The sequence below is a fragment of the Convolutriloba macropyga genome, chromosome 8 (assembly GCF_964194025.1).
Source record: "Convolutriloba macropyga chromosome 8, txConMacr16.3, whole genome shotgun sequence".
Lineage (NCBI taxonomy): Eukaryota > Metazoa > Xenacoelomorpha > Acoela > Convolutidae > Convolutriloba > Convolutriloba macropyga.
Genome location: NC_134475.1, coordinates 12,855,407 through 12,869,426, shown reverse-complemented (window position 1 = coordinate 12,869,426; position 14,020 = coordinate 12,855,407). Strand labels below are relative to the sequence as shown.

Below are 14,020 nucleotides of genomic sequence, written 5' to 3'. Positions count from 1 at the left end.
TTGTCACGCTATTCTAGCTTTAAGGCTTGAAATGACCTTGAAGCGCTATTCAATTTGATTTCTGAGTTGTTAAGCTCAGCCGCAATATAATGTGTTTTTGAAACTAGTCAAAATTTGTGGTTTTTCTTGTTGTCTTTTCACATATGCTCTTCAATAACAGGTCCCATTGATATCTCGCTGTTGTATGTCTTGACTTATCTTATTGTCTCATTAATGGGATGTCTAATGGGCCCTCTAATTCGGCATTATTTAGATCATTTAGTGGTTTGATTTCTCCATTTTTTTTTCAAAAATTCTTTTATTATTTTCGAACAGTAGGTATTATTTTCGAACAGAAAGGAAGCTTTCAGAATTCCCGGTCTACTCTTCATTCGCATCAAACCAGCAACTCAAAAATGAGGATCAGCGGTGTCGGAACATTATCGCGAGCACACATTACCGAGCCTCCTTGTTCAGTTATATAGTGTCATATCCAAGGAAACTTTACACCTGTGATTATATTGATATGACAGTAATTATGTTTATATACATTGATATGGACCATTGCGTTATGGTGTTTATGTTTACTGGGTGTAACAATTGTAAGCGGATGTATAGTTAACTATTGCGCCTCAATGTGAGAGAGTCTAAGCACTAAATCAGATTTGCGTTTCCTGTTTTATGTAGGTCTTCCTCCCTCGTGGTGTCACAAGTACCCCTGGTTCGATACCCAGATGAAGTACAACATGTCTGTCTGGCTCTACTTGCCCAACTACGTCAACCCACCCCAGAAATGGTACCTCATGGGTGAGTTTTAGTCATTAATGCGACTGACTGGCTTCAGGTAGTGTCACGAGAACAATAATTTATAGTTAAGAAAAAATCAGTCCAATTATAACCTACAAAATCTTAAACTGATTATCAGTAACAAAAACCTATTTCTTGCAAGTTGAATGACGACTATCTAACCATTTTCTTTTCAGCCAAAAGTGAGGATATCGTGCAAGATCTTTTGACTGGGACTGTTACACAGTACTGCATTGTTTTTCAGTTGACTTTATCCAGTTCCTGGTGGTGACATTGCAGTGGCTGGTGTTTGAACAGGAGAGGGGGGTGAAGGACCCTCTAGAAGCGGGAGGGGACAATAGAGACACCTACTCTGATGACAACCATGCTCAGAATGTACCAGACTTCATGATGAACAGGCCAGTATAAAAATTTTTCATAACACTCATAAGGCCACCTTCGCTTTGGTAGAAGCTCTGGTTCTTTCACATTATACCCCCTTCGCACCCCCCCCCCCGATAAAATTATAGCCCCTCATAACGATATGCTTAAAATGATGGGGGATGGGGGCAGGGCTATACGTTATATGACCACTGAATGATCACTAAACTGGGGCTGAACGTGCAAGTACATTGTAGCTATTGACCAGGGCTGAAGATTTTCCCCAAAAATAATGGTCAAAAGAGTGTAAAGCGCGTAAAATTAAACAAAATTACACCCCTATTTCTCTGCTTAACATGGGTGGAAGAGTGTAATTATAAGAATGTAATTTTTAAAAACAAAAGTGAAAAGATGTAGGGAGCGTTGATCCACCTTCTTCCATCTGTCGAACACGTCACGTTCTCTTTCTTCTTTAAACATTGCGCAAACACTTGCTACAAATTAACGTCTCAATTTGGTTATAATGGCAATTGTGTAAGAGTGTAATTTTTAATCAGTCCACTCTAATTTACACTTTTTACAAATATTGTAAAAAGAGTGGAGGACAGAGAGTAAAAACAGTGTACTTTTTTTTAAAAAAAATTACACTCTTACCCTATTTTCCCAGGTATATAGGACTGCAATACGCATTAAACCTTAATCCCCTCTACTTAGGAATAGATTAAGGGTGAAACCTCGGCCCGGGGAAGAAGGAAGAATTCAAAGCTAGCAAGAATTTCGCAATATTTTGACTTCAGTTTGAAAGGTGCTTTATATATTTTCAGAAATTAGAAATTCGATTTGACGATTTGTATGAGTACATGCGTTGCCAATTAGCTGGCAAAAATTTTGTCTGCTTTTTAGTTGAAGTATTTTTTAATATACCCATGAGTATATTTGTTGCAGAATTAATTTTTTCAAATAAAATTAATTTTCTTTCAATTTTGTTTTCTGAAAATACAACACCAGGTTCGTCCAAGGTTTGTCCATTCAAAAATATTGCAAGATTCTTGCAGGATCTTAACTACATCGTTACTATGGGCAGATGAATTTTTATACTAACATGGACGTTTTTCAAACGTCTGAAAAATTCTTTATCAGACGTTTGAATATGATAATTGATAGGTGTGTCAGAGTGACATCAGTTTCAGAAAACATAAGTATCAATAAAAACATTTTTAATAAATTGTTCTTCAAAAATTTGCTAGTTTTGTGAGAATAATAAAAAAAGGAAGAACTTTCTTCTCGTATGATTGGAAATTCGGTAGAAGCATGCAAAGTTTTTTTAATAATAGAGGAAATTATCCCGGCAAAACTCTTAACTAAAGATTTTTACAGACATTACAAAAGTCTGACAATACAAATTGTTTGAGTAAATTTACACATTTTTCAAGCTGTTTTCTACTTTTTTCAATCCTAACACGGGATCTAGGAAATGAACCCCCACTGAAAAAAACCCACTTAACTTTAAATAGGAAATAAACCCCCACATTTTAAAATTAAGATTCGGTCGTGATAATTTGTTCGATTGTGATAGTTTCATATCAAGTCCTATGGGCTGCTGAGGCATGGCCATTGCCCGCAGGGCATGGCCAAACGCGCTAAATGCGCAGCTCTTTAATAGTAAAGTGGGGGTTTATTTCTGTGGAGGTTTATTTCTTTGGGGATTTATTTCCTATCTAAAATGTAGTGGGAGTTTTTTCCGAGGTTTTTTTTCGCCCAAGTTGTACAAGTGGACTTCTTTTAGTCATAATTATGCAACTCAATTGGTGCGTAAGTTACGGCGGTCTTACTTTTTCAATGAGTCTAATTCGGCTTAACTTTATGGAAGTAATTTAGATTGGAATATTTTACTCATACGTTTTTTCTCAAATTTCTGTTCCGGTTGAGCTGTATTTCAATAGGTCATTATATTTTTCAATTTCTGCAATTGGTAGTGAGATGTTGCAGTAAATCATGCTTTAGACCCCTAAATAATTTTAAGGTCTTAATGCAGAAGTTCCTCACCAATTTAAACTTTAACAGGATTGGTGTTGCCATAGTAGGACACAAAAGTTATTCTCTCAAGATCTTGCACGAAAAAAATTATTAGTTCAAAACCTTGCCAGAATCTTGCAAAAAGTGACAATGCTTTCAAAAAATTGTTTCACGCGAAACTTTGGTTTTTCACGTAGGAAATATTCGACTGAGTTTCATAAATTTAAATTTTGTGTTTTTTTTAACAGGAGTTCATTGTTGGACAATATCAAAGTGGTGGTGTTCAACTATCTCTACTGGTTCACGTATGCCATTGTGTTCCTCGCTGGTACCAGTCGAGTGTCTATCCTGTGTCTGGGATATGTTTGTTTCTCATTCATGTTCTTCTGGCAGGGACAGGATCTACTCATCAAGCCTCGCAAGACACTCCTCAGATCGTAAGTCATTCATGTATAATTTGAGAACAATTTTGTAACTTATTATTTCTAATCGATCGAAAGTCGATCCGAAAAATTGTATAGAGCGTAAGTACGTAAGAAATTTTGGTCGAGCAGAAATCTAGCTCTTCGGTAACTTCGAGCTAAAGTTATTTCACAGGTTAACTGGGCCGGGCCACGGTTTTTTCGCTCCACAATTCGGTCGAGCATGGTCTTTTCATGAGTCGAGGTCTAAACCTCGGTGATCGCTTTTTTTGAATCTATTTGACGTCTATTTGTCGTCATTGACGTCTATTTTATTCACAAGAAGCCACAAAAATATTTTGAACTCATTAAATTGAACCTAAATGAATCGAAAACGAACGGAATTCATTATTTTTTGGAAACCATCAAAAAGAATAGCATTGAAAATTAGAGTAATTTAGCAAGTTATTCGAACATTGATGTTTAGTTTTCAATTAGTCTTGAAAAACATAGCAAGAACTCTGCATCAAATTCTATAAACAGTTAGCTATAAACAAAAACGCCTCATAAGTATTGTCTATTATTCAATACTGTTTCGGTATTTTATGGATAGTAGAAGAAAGTGACTCTTCTCACCTAACAGAACACTCCAGAGTCGATCGCTGAGTTTTCTACTGACAGAGAAAAATTAAGACTTGGGGGCTTCTGCCCTGAGAAATCCCAAGTCTTGGGTCTCTCTGCGCAAAGAAAATTAAAATCTTCAATCCCTCTGTAAACCCATAACTTGTTGACCTCATGACAGAAAAGCCGCAATACTTGGAATGATCTGGGCAAAAAGGGTCCACAACCTGTTTTTGGTGCTTTTTTCTAGGTTCATGGGTACTCTTATCATAATTCTGAGTACACTAATGTAAAAATTAACAAATAATTGCACCAATTATCAATATGAATGCTATCAAAACTAAGTTTGTGGCTCTTGGTATGGTATGGCCATCTTTTCAAGGCCTAACAGGTCCTTCAAAAATACAAATTCGATACTTACTGTTGAGGAAAAATGAAACAGCTTGACAAATCAGAAAAAAATTGAACATTAATCCGCATAAAACAACATTTAAATTTAGCTCGATCCAAACTAAGATACAAACTTTGATCAAAACTTAACTCTCTTCAGAGAAACCCAAGACTTGGGTTCTACTCTGTCCAGAAAACCCAAGTTTTGGCTGTTCACTGCTTAGAGAATTCCCAAGTCTCGGGTCCTCTACCCAAGCCTGGCAACTCTCTTCTAAGATTTGGACTCTGAAAAATCTCTCAATCATACATGATATGTTCTGGGGTGTCAGTACGGGATATCGGATCGATATGGGAATAAGAATTAAGAATTAAGAATAATAAGAATTAACTGATAATCTTTTTGGTAAGTAGAATCCGATATCCTCAAATGCCCCAACACGTACATAGCAACAGATCATATTGTACATAGTCGACTTAGACCTCTAGTTGATTGTGTTAGACGCAGACTACAGTTAGTGTCTGGTACCTGTCATATTGTTTTTTCTGTTTCTAATATTAAAATTAGTGGCGACAAAGCCTAATTGTTGTGAATGATGATTAAAACGCTATTAATGTCACTTTCGGATCAGTACCTCAAAGTGTGATAGGAAAGCCACAAGCAAGTACTCCACTTTGTGTAGGAACGTCCTTTGGGAGTGAGTCTTTTTTAAAAAGAGATTTTTCACTAAAAGTTGCTTAAGTTTTAAAATCCTGACTTTTCTCTTACCTTTTTCTCTTACCTTTTTGCCCTTAGCCTTCGCTCTTTAAAAGTTCTTTTAAATACACGCCTCATCAGCTCTAGCTTTTTAAGTTGTTTAAGTTAGAGAGCTCCCTTTCAATCGTTTACGAGTTTTTAAGCTGTTTTCCCCAATGGGGGAGAACACTTTTCCTTCAATAATAGCCCCAACCGCGAGCGAAAATCGAAACATGTATTCCACTGCGATCCAAAACGGCCTTTCAAAAGTAACAGCTTCTAATGACTTTCAAATCATGCAAATTATTCCTCCTTTTACTAAATCGATGCTTGCAAACACAGGATCTTTGAACGATGCTTACATTCAGTGTGCTAAATCGATTCTGAAAGAGTTCCCACAAGAAGTACGATCTCAAATAACCATTAGCAGAACATTCGCGCAGATAAGAGAAAAAACGCTGCACACACTGACCGTTACTTCCCCTCCAACTGTTAGAACGCAATATCACTCGATAAGATCGCGAGGCCTCAATTTGCTGGGCAAAACTGTATTTCCAATGGGCAAGCATATCCTCAACAAAGAAAGAAATTTCTACCCCAGAAGATACAACATTAAATTTGTAAATTTTCCTTACGTTTGTTCGGATACCGAAACTCTGAAATTGATCGAACTCCCAGAGGGAATAGAGCACAACCCGACAATCAATCGCATGAAAGTAAATATTGATGGGGACTTTATTTTCGACGGATATGCAACTTTAAGTGTGACTGTCCACAATGCTAACGAAGAGGAAAAGCTTAGAAAATGGTCCTATGAGAGCAAAATTGCCGATTTTAAAGACTGGAATGGCCTAGAAATCAAATTCCATGTTCCCGCGCTCCATAGCTGTAGATTTTGCGAAGAAAAAAACCGCCAATATATTGGACACCATAAAGACTGGTGCTTTCTATGGCAAAAGGGAATGCATAAAGTTGAAAGGCAAAACCGTCAAAATGTAAACACAGAACAGAAAAACACCCATCTGAAAACACAAGAAACAAATCCTGACAACGCTCAAGAACAAGAAATGCTCGATCAAGACTCTTTTGGCAATCTAACTATAGACGAAGAAGAAATTCAAGAAACGTTTGTAGAAGAAATTTGTAGCGGATCAACAGAAAGCCCTGAAATGTGTACCAAAGCAACAGAAAGCACAAAAACCACAGAACAAATTGAATCTTTGTCTCACCAAATTTCAACTGAAAAACAAAGCAATAGCATTATGAAATCAAACTCTCCAAACAGACTAAATTCATCAAACGTTGAGCCTCTCAAAGGAGTTGTTTTGAAACAATACAGGACAGTCAACAAACAAACTCAAAACCATCAACGAAAGCAACAGAACACTGAAATACCAAGACACTTTCTGAACACTGAATGGCGTAAAAAGAAAAACGAGTTGAATAACAATAGCAAATGATTGAGCATAAAATTTTCAGCTTGAATTCCTGTGGCATTAAGAGCCCGAAAAAATTCTTCTCAATAATTGAAAAGTGTTACCAACTAGCTCGAGGAACCTTTTTTTTCCTATGTGTTCAAGAAACGAAAATTCTCACTCTACCTCGCTCACATGAAGCAATTCTTGAACAATACAAATTGAGCTACCATTTAGTGCCGGCAATAAACTGTAGTGGTGGTTTAATAACAGTTTGGAGCGAAGAAATCAATACCAACGAACAAAGATTGCAATCAAGAGATCATTCAGCAATAACGTTTCCAAATTTAAACCTTGTCTTAATCAATACTTATTTAAATCCAAACAATTACGCATCAAAGCTCAAACAATTAAGCTCAAGTCTCACTAAAATTGAACCTGGACGATTCGTAGTTTTAACAGGAGATTTCAATGCATTTAGCCATGATCCAAGAAACACCTCGAATGCTCTGAGAAGTGAAGATGACAGAATCAAGCGATTCGCTAAACTAAAGCCGGTCATCGAGAAAGCGCTCCTTCTTGATATAGCAGTCGAACTAGACGTCCACGACTTCACACATTATGATAAGAGAACATCATCTTTCTCGCGCATAGATTACTTTTTTACTAATGATCTCAATTACAGTATCATGAAAATACATAGAAATAACCTCTCAGATCACATGCTTTTGGAGCTAAGCAACAAAGTTGAAGAAAAAGAACGTGGTCAGAGCTTTTGGAAAATGAATGACACTGTTTTAGTAGAAAATAAAAACTATATCAGAGAAGAACTGAAACAATTTGGTAATCTTTGTCCGATTGAGGACACATATGAAGAGTTGATGTGCCATATACGAGATGTGTGCCAAGCTTTAGCGATAAACAAATCTCGAGTGATAAGCTCAAAGATGAAAGGCAGCTTACGTGAAGAAAAGGAACTAAGAGAAAAAATTCAGCAAGGTAAATCAGACCAAACCATTTTGAATCGATACAATGCAACACTATCGCAAATCAACGAGCACGAGAACAACAAACAACGACTGAGCTTTAAACACTTTAAAAAATTGATGCAATCCTGTGAAATTGGTAATGCCAGAGATCTCAAATCATGGTCGAGAACTAAAAATAACACAAATAGTATTACATCATTGAAAGTTGGTGACAGTGTAACAAGTAATCAAGAAGAGATCATTAAAATATTTGAAAATCATTTCTCAAAACTGTATAAAAGTAAAAAGAAATCGTCCTTTGAAAGCTTGCTTGATCAACTGCAGGAGCAAGAAACTGATATGACAACAGAAAACAAAATCACCTTAGACGAAGTGAAGAAAGCAATCGACAAACTAAACGCAGATAGTTCACCAGGATCGGACGGTATTACTTCGAACTTTTATAAAGTATTTAAACGAGAAATGGCTCCCATATTGAAAAAAGTTTTCAACAATGTAGTGAACACCAATAGACTTCCAGACAACCAACAAATTGCAATATTGAAACTCCTTCCAAAAACCGAAAACCCCAAAACAGTAGACGAGTTCAGACCCATAAGCCTGCTGAACACTGACTTAAAAATTCTGTCGCATATTTTAGCTAACAGGCTAATCAAAAACCTCGAAGACGTAATTGGACAACATCAACATGCCTACCCACACAAACGACAAATTAATATCGCACTGATTAAGGTACGCAAAGCTCACAAACAATTGAATAACAGTAAATGTATCGTAAATCTAGACTTCTCGAAAGCTTTTGACAAAGTAGATAGGGATTATATATTCGCTCTTCTCGATAGAATTGGTGTAGATAATTTTACGAAATCTGCAATAAAAGCAATATATAAGCAAACCAAAGCAATTATTGAAATCAATGGCTACCTCTCCCAGACAATTGTTCTCGAACGTGGAGTAAGACAAGGTTGTCCTCTATCAGCTATGCTTTTTATTCTTGCTATTGAGCCGTTACTTTGTTCTGTTGACAACTCAACTCACATCAAAGGTTTCGTAAACGCAAAAACTGTTGCTTATGCTGATGACATTACATGTCTAGTTCATAAATCATCGATTGAAGCGCTCTTTGATACTGTAAAAGAATTTTGTGATCAAACTCAGCTAGAAATTAATGTGAAAAAGAGCGAAATCCTATCTACTACCAACATTCCCTTTTATAAAACTGTGCAATCAACAAAAATCCTTGGTATAGTTTTCCACGCTGACAAATCTCAACCGAATCTTCTTGGTCTCCTGAAAACACAAATAGCCATCTACAGTCGTGTTATTTCACGAGCGAAAACGCTGAAAGCCAAGAAAAATATTATTGAAACATTCATTCTTCCAAAATTCCTTTACTATGCTCGACACACAGACACGACCATGAAAAGCTTGGGAATAATGCAGAACCTCGTTAACAACCTTTTGAAAGCTGGTCAGAAAACGGAAATTAGAAGCGAAGTCCTATACCAGTCATCAGCTAGAGGCGGGATCTCCCTTCCACACATTATCTCAAAAATTGTTTCTGCAAAACTTTTTGACGAATTAAATTCATCGGACGAGAACTCGATCACCTTTTCGAAAGAAATATCCATTTTAATAACCTCTTAGAGCTCAAAGTTGTCCAGAACGAGAATGTTTTACTTCTAATCAAAAACAACAGAGAATCCTCGCTCAGGTTGCATAATCACATGAAAACAAAAGAAATCTACTGGTACATAATCAATGAAATTTTCCCCTTCAGTTTTATTGAAAATCGTTTACGCAAAGCTGTCATTAAATACCATTGTTCAACGGAAGAATTAACCCGCTTTTGTGCAGATATTTGGAAAGTAAACAAGCTCCTACCTCAACAGCAAAATTTGTTGTATCGACTAGCATTCAACTGTCTCGTTGACAAACAAGTCAGATGGCTGAAAAATTTCTCTGACTCGCCACTTTGCAGTTTCTGTGAAAACAAATTCGAAACATCTGAACACTTAGTTTTTGAATGCGACAAATAAACTGCAGCAAGAAATATATTACAATTGACGAACTGGCGTCAGATATTTGTCCATATGAGAGTCGAAACTCTACGATTTACTGCAAGTGTTTTAAACGGATCATGGCAAGAAACTCCCGAGCAAACTAAAAACTATTTAAACTTTTTACTCAATCTCTAATGTTGTCTCTTTCAAGCGACTTGCAATTCTCTTATTAGCATTTGTAAATACCTACTTCGGAAGGTTTTAATTAATGGCCTAATTGCTGTGTAAAGCCTAATTGTTGTGTCTTAGCCTATCTTTGTAACTATTTGTAAAGCTTCAACGATGAAACCTAGTGAATTTCCTTTTAACTTCTTTGTAAATACCAAATGTAAATTTTCGTCAATACTTACCTTCTTTGTAACTTTGTAATAACCAACTGTAAAAATAGCATCTGAATTTATTATTTAAAAGCCAAATTGAAGTTTTTGGTTTGTGGCTGCAGGAAGAAAATTTAAGGCTCGTGACTACTCTTTTTATTTAATCACCTCTCGTTGTGTTAACAACAGTTGCATAATTTACCAACGAAATGACTGGTGAACGCCCAATAAATACTACGAAATTCTGAAGCTGGTGAGACTGTGCTTTTGGATTCGATCTTTTTATTGCCACTTTTGCTATATGAAGTGGCGAGGACTGAGTGGTCTAAAAAGATAGTCTATTCAAATGCAGTGTGATGTAAGTTTTGCCACTGTTGTAATTGCAATCAGAGTTGGTTTTGAAAAAATACCACGCAGTTGTTGTCGCTCTCTCCAAGTCATTCAAAAACTCGGTTGCGCCTCGGAGTTAAATTACTTCTCGATGGCGATAAAAACCTTGCTAAGGTATTCATTCACACACCACTGTATTTTTATTGTTCTGTTTCAGTTGGAACAAACTGTTGATGTACAATCTGGTTGTGATTCTTCTCAAGAACTGTTTCCACATTCTGGGTTGTGTATACTTCCATGAACTGCTTGGACACTGTTGGGTACTGCAGGCATTCTCAATAGTCTGCATCCGGGATTTCTCACTCTCTGCAGCTGCTGCAACTGCGTCTGCAACCGGAGACGCCAGTGAGAACACATTTGGAGTATTTTCAAGTTCGCCGTGAATAGATATAATAAAATATACACAATAAAATAATAGAAATAATAATATTTTTACATAATATATGGGGGATAAAGTATGTATAAGTTACCTCACTCCTCTCACTAAATAAAGTTAAGGTTATTTTTCCTTAACAAATGAAAATTACCACACGGTTGTTATCGCCACCGAGAAGTTATCAAACTCCGAGGCGAAGCCGAGGTGTTATGATTATTTCGAGGGCGATAACAACCGTGTGGTAAATTTTTTAATCAACACCTGTTGCGATCATTTCAAAATTGAACACACTTTTATTGGTTTTTCATTTTTAATTTTTGTGGACAATTACATTTTCAGAAGTAAGTGATATTTCTTCGGATCTCTTCTTCGCATTGTCCCCATCATGCGCCCCCACTCCCCCCCCCCCACACACACACACACCACACGAACATCACACACACACACACACCACCACTTCACACACACCACATCCACACCGCGCACACACATACATACACACAAACACGACACACACGCACACACACAACACAAGTTTTTTTAGACTACAAATTTATCAAACCCTTTGCCAACATTAGACTACGAGTTTATCACCACTCTTTTATCGCCACTGTTGACTTAGTAACAGTGGCGAGAAAAGAGTGTGATAAACTTGAAGTCTAATGCTGAAGTGTTTTTCCCGTGTCGATCGGGCATTAAAAATTATTACACTGGCAGTTTATTTAACTGCTATTATCGCAACAGGGGTTGATTAAAATCTGTTAAGGTAAAACTAAGGTAAAGTCAGCCTAATTTAAGGCAAGTTAAGGAAAGTCAGATTTACTTTACCAGTTGAGTTGAGTTAAGCTATTCCCGTATCGAAATTACGCCCCAAATTACCCCCCCCCCAAACTGATGTAAGAGTAGGGGGTAATTGTCTTGGGGGGGGGTAAAACGATGTAAGATAAAGGGGGCAATGGGGGGTAATTTTTAGATTAAACCCCAAAAAACTGCCCCCCCCCCCAAAAAAAAAATGATGTAAGATTAAGGGGGTAATTTTAGGGGGTAAAATGATGTAATATTAGGAGGGTAATGGGGAGCATTTTCAGATTTTAACCCCCAAACATTGCCCCCTAATAGGATGTAAGATTGGGGGGAATTTTAGGGAGTAAAACGATGTAAGAATAGGGGGTAATGGGGAATTTTCAGATTTTACCCTCCAAAATTTACCAAAAATTAAACAGGTAAGATTAGGGTAATTTTTAGGGGTGAATCGATTTAGGATTAGGGGGATCTATTCTGTTTCGCCCCCCCCCCCAGCTTAGTGAGCACAAATTTTTTATGACCCCCAGGCGCACGTGCTATTTTCTTACATAGTAACGTGCTATATAACAACATATAATTTGTAACTGTGGGTCATAAAAACACTGGGGGGGAACAGAATAGATCCGATTAGGGGGTAATGGGGGAAATTCCAGAATCAAAAATTACCCCTAAAAAATGTAAGAATAAGGGGGTAATTTTAGGGAATAAAACGATGTAAGATTAGGGGGGCAATAGTGGTAATGGGGGGATTTTTCAGATTTTACACCGAAAAATTACCCCCCCCCCAAAAAACATAAGATTAGGGGTGCAATTTTAGGGGGTATGTAGGATTAGGGGGTAGTGGGGGTAATGGGGTTTAGATTTGGGTAATGGGGGTAATGGGGGTTTGTATAATCCACTCCTGCACTGAGTTACCCTTCGTTACCCCTCCAAAATGATGCAAGAGTTTTGAGCTGAACTGACTGAAAATTCCCACGATTGCCCCCCTAATCTTTCATCTTTTTTGATGTAAAAATTTGACACGTGTTTTTAAGGTAAAATTGCATTACCTTTATTTGGCGGATCAAGTGGAGACAAAAAATGGAAGATCTAAAGAATTAATTAATTAGTTTCACTTTTCTAATTAACGACTAGATTACTCCAACCTAAGCTTTGCTCAAATTAAGCCTATATAATTCAAAAATTATTTTGAAAAATTATTGTTTTTGATTATAAAAAATTATTATTATTATAATTATTTTTATGATTATTATTATTATTACTATTATTATTATTGTTATTATTATTATTATTATTATTAATATTATTATTATTATTTTTTTTTATTATTATTGTTATTATTATTATCATTACTTTTATTATTATTATTATTTTTATTAATAATATTTTTATTATTATTATTATTATTATTTTTATTATTATTATTATTGTTATTATTGTTATTATTATTATTATTATTATTATTATTATTATTATTATTATTATCTTATTATTATTGTTATTATTTTATTATTATTATTATTACTATTATTTTTATTATTATTATTGTTAAGGCTTATTCAAAACGCTTAGAGTCAAGTCGTTAAATTATCTCTTTCACCGAGGGATTCGGTTAACATTCAATATCATAGCATAACAATTCTGTTCAGTTTCACAGCGGAGTAAATTTTTTACAGAAATAAGTTAGTCAGACAGTACCTGCAAGTACCTGCTAAAATAGTTTACAAATGGTTCGCTATAAAGTTTCAAGTAACAACGTTAGCGAATGGTATAACAGAATGAAGAGAGTTTAAATAAGTTCACGAGGAGTTTATGCTGAGGTCAAATCTATAGTCAGTCCCTAGGGAACGGTGCTTCCCGCACCCGACACCCCCGAAGATAGAAATTTTAAGGAACTTAAAATTCGTCTTGGTTGTAGAAGTCACTTGGGTGAATGCTCGATATCGAGTTTTTAGCTGGTGACGTCGCCGGTGACTTGTGTTCTTCATCGTGTACTAGGGGATCTTCTTGGACTTCCTTGGGTGACTCGACCTTTGGTAGCTCGGCGTTAGGGGATGCAGTGTCCTCAGGTAGTTCCACCATAGGTACGTCCGGATGTTCAGCAGGGGTATCCTCGGTTAGTTCCACGATTGGGGCATCCGCATTTGTGTTGTTTTCGGAAGTAGTTGTGTCAAGATAAACTACTTCTATCTGCCTTATTGGTGGTTGTATCGGAAAATTATCCGCGGAGCTATTGTCGAGGGCCGTACTTTCATGATCTTGTTGGTTCCAAATTTTGTCGACAATTTTGTTTAGTCGCGGCGTTGATTTCATGATTCCCTGGGGACGTTGTTGTAGTGGAGGGGAATATGACCAGGAT

General features: G+C 36.4%; 1 protein-coding gene across 1 annotated transcript in view; it reads left to right on the top strand.

Annotated features, from left to right (window-relative positions):
- LOC142344959 (piezo-type mechanosensitive ion channel component 2-like) overlaps window positions 1–14,020 on the top strand; it is a 212,454-nt gene that overhangs the window by 177,349 nt on the left and 21,085 nt on the right. The window contains exons 28-31 of the mRNA XM_075397043.1: window positions 667–786; window positions 1,031–1,184; window positions 3,411–3,599; window positions 10,639–10,826. Coding sequence (XP_075253158.1) covers window positions 667–786; window positions 1,031–1,184; window positions 3,411–3,599; window positions 10,639–10,826 — 651 coding nt within the window. The remainder of the gene's footprint in view (window positions 1–666; window positions 787–1,030; window positions 1,185–3,410; window positions 3,600–10,638; window positions 10,827–14,020) is intronic.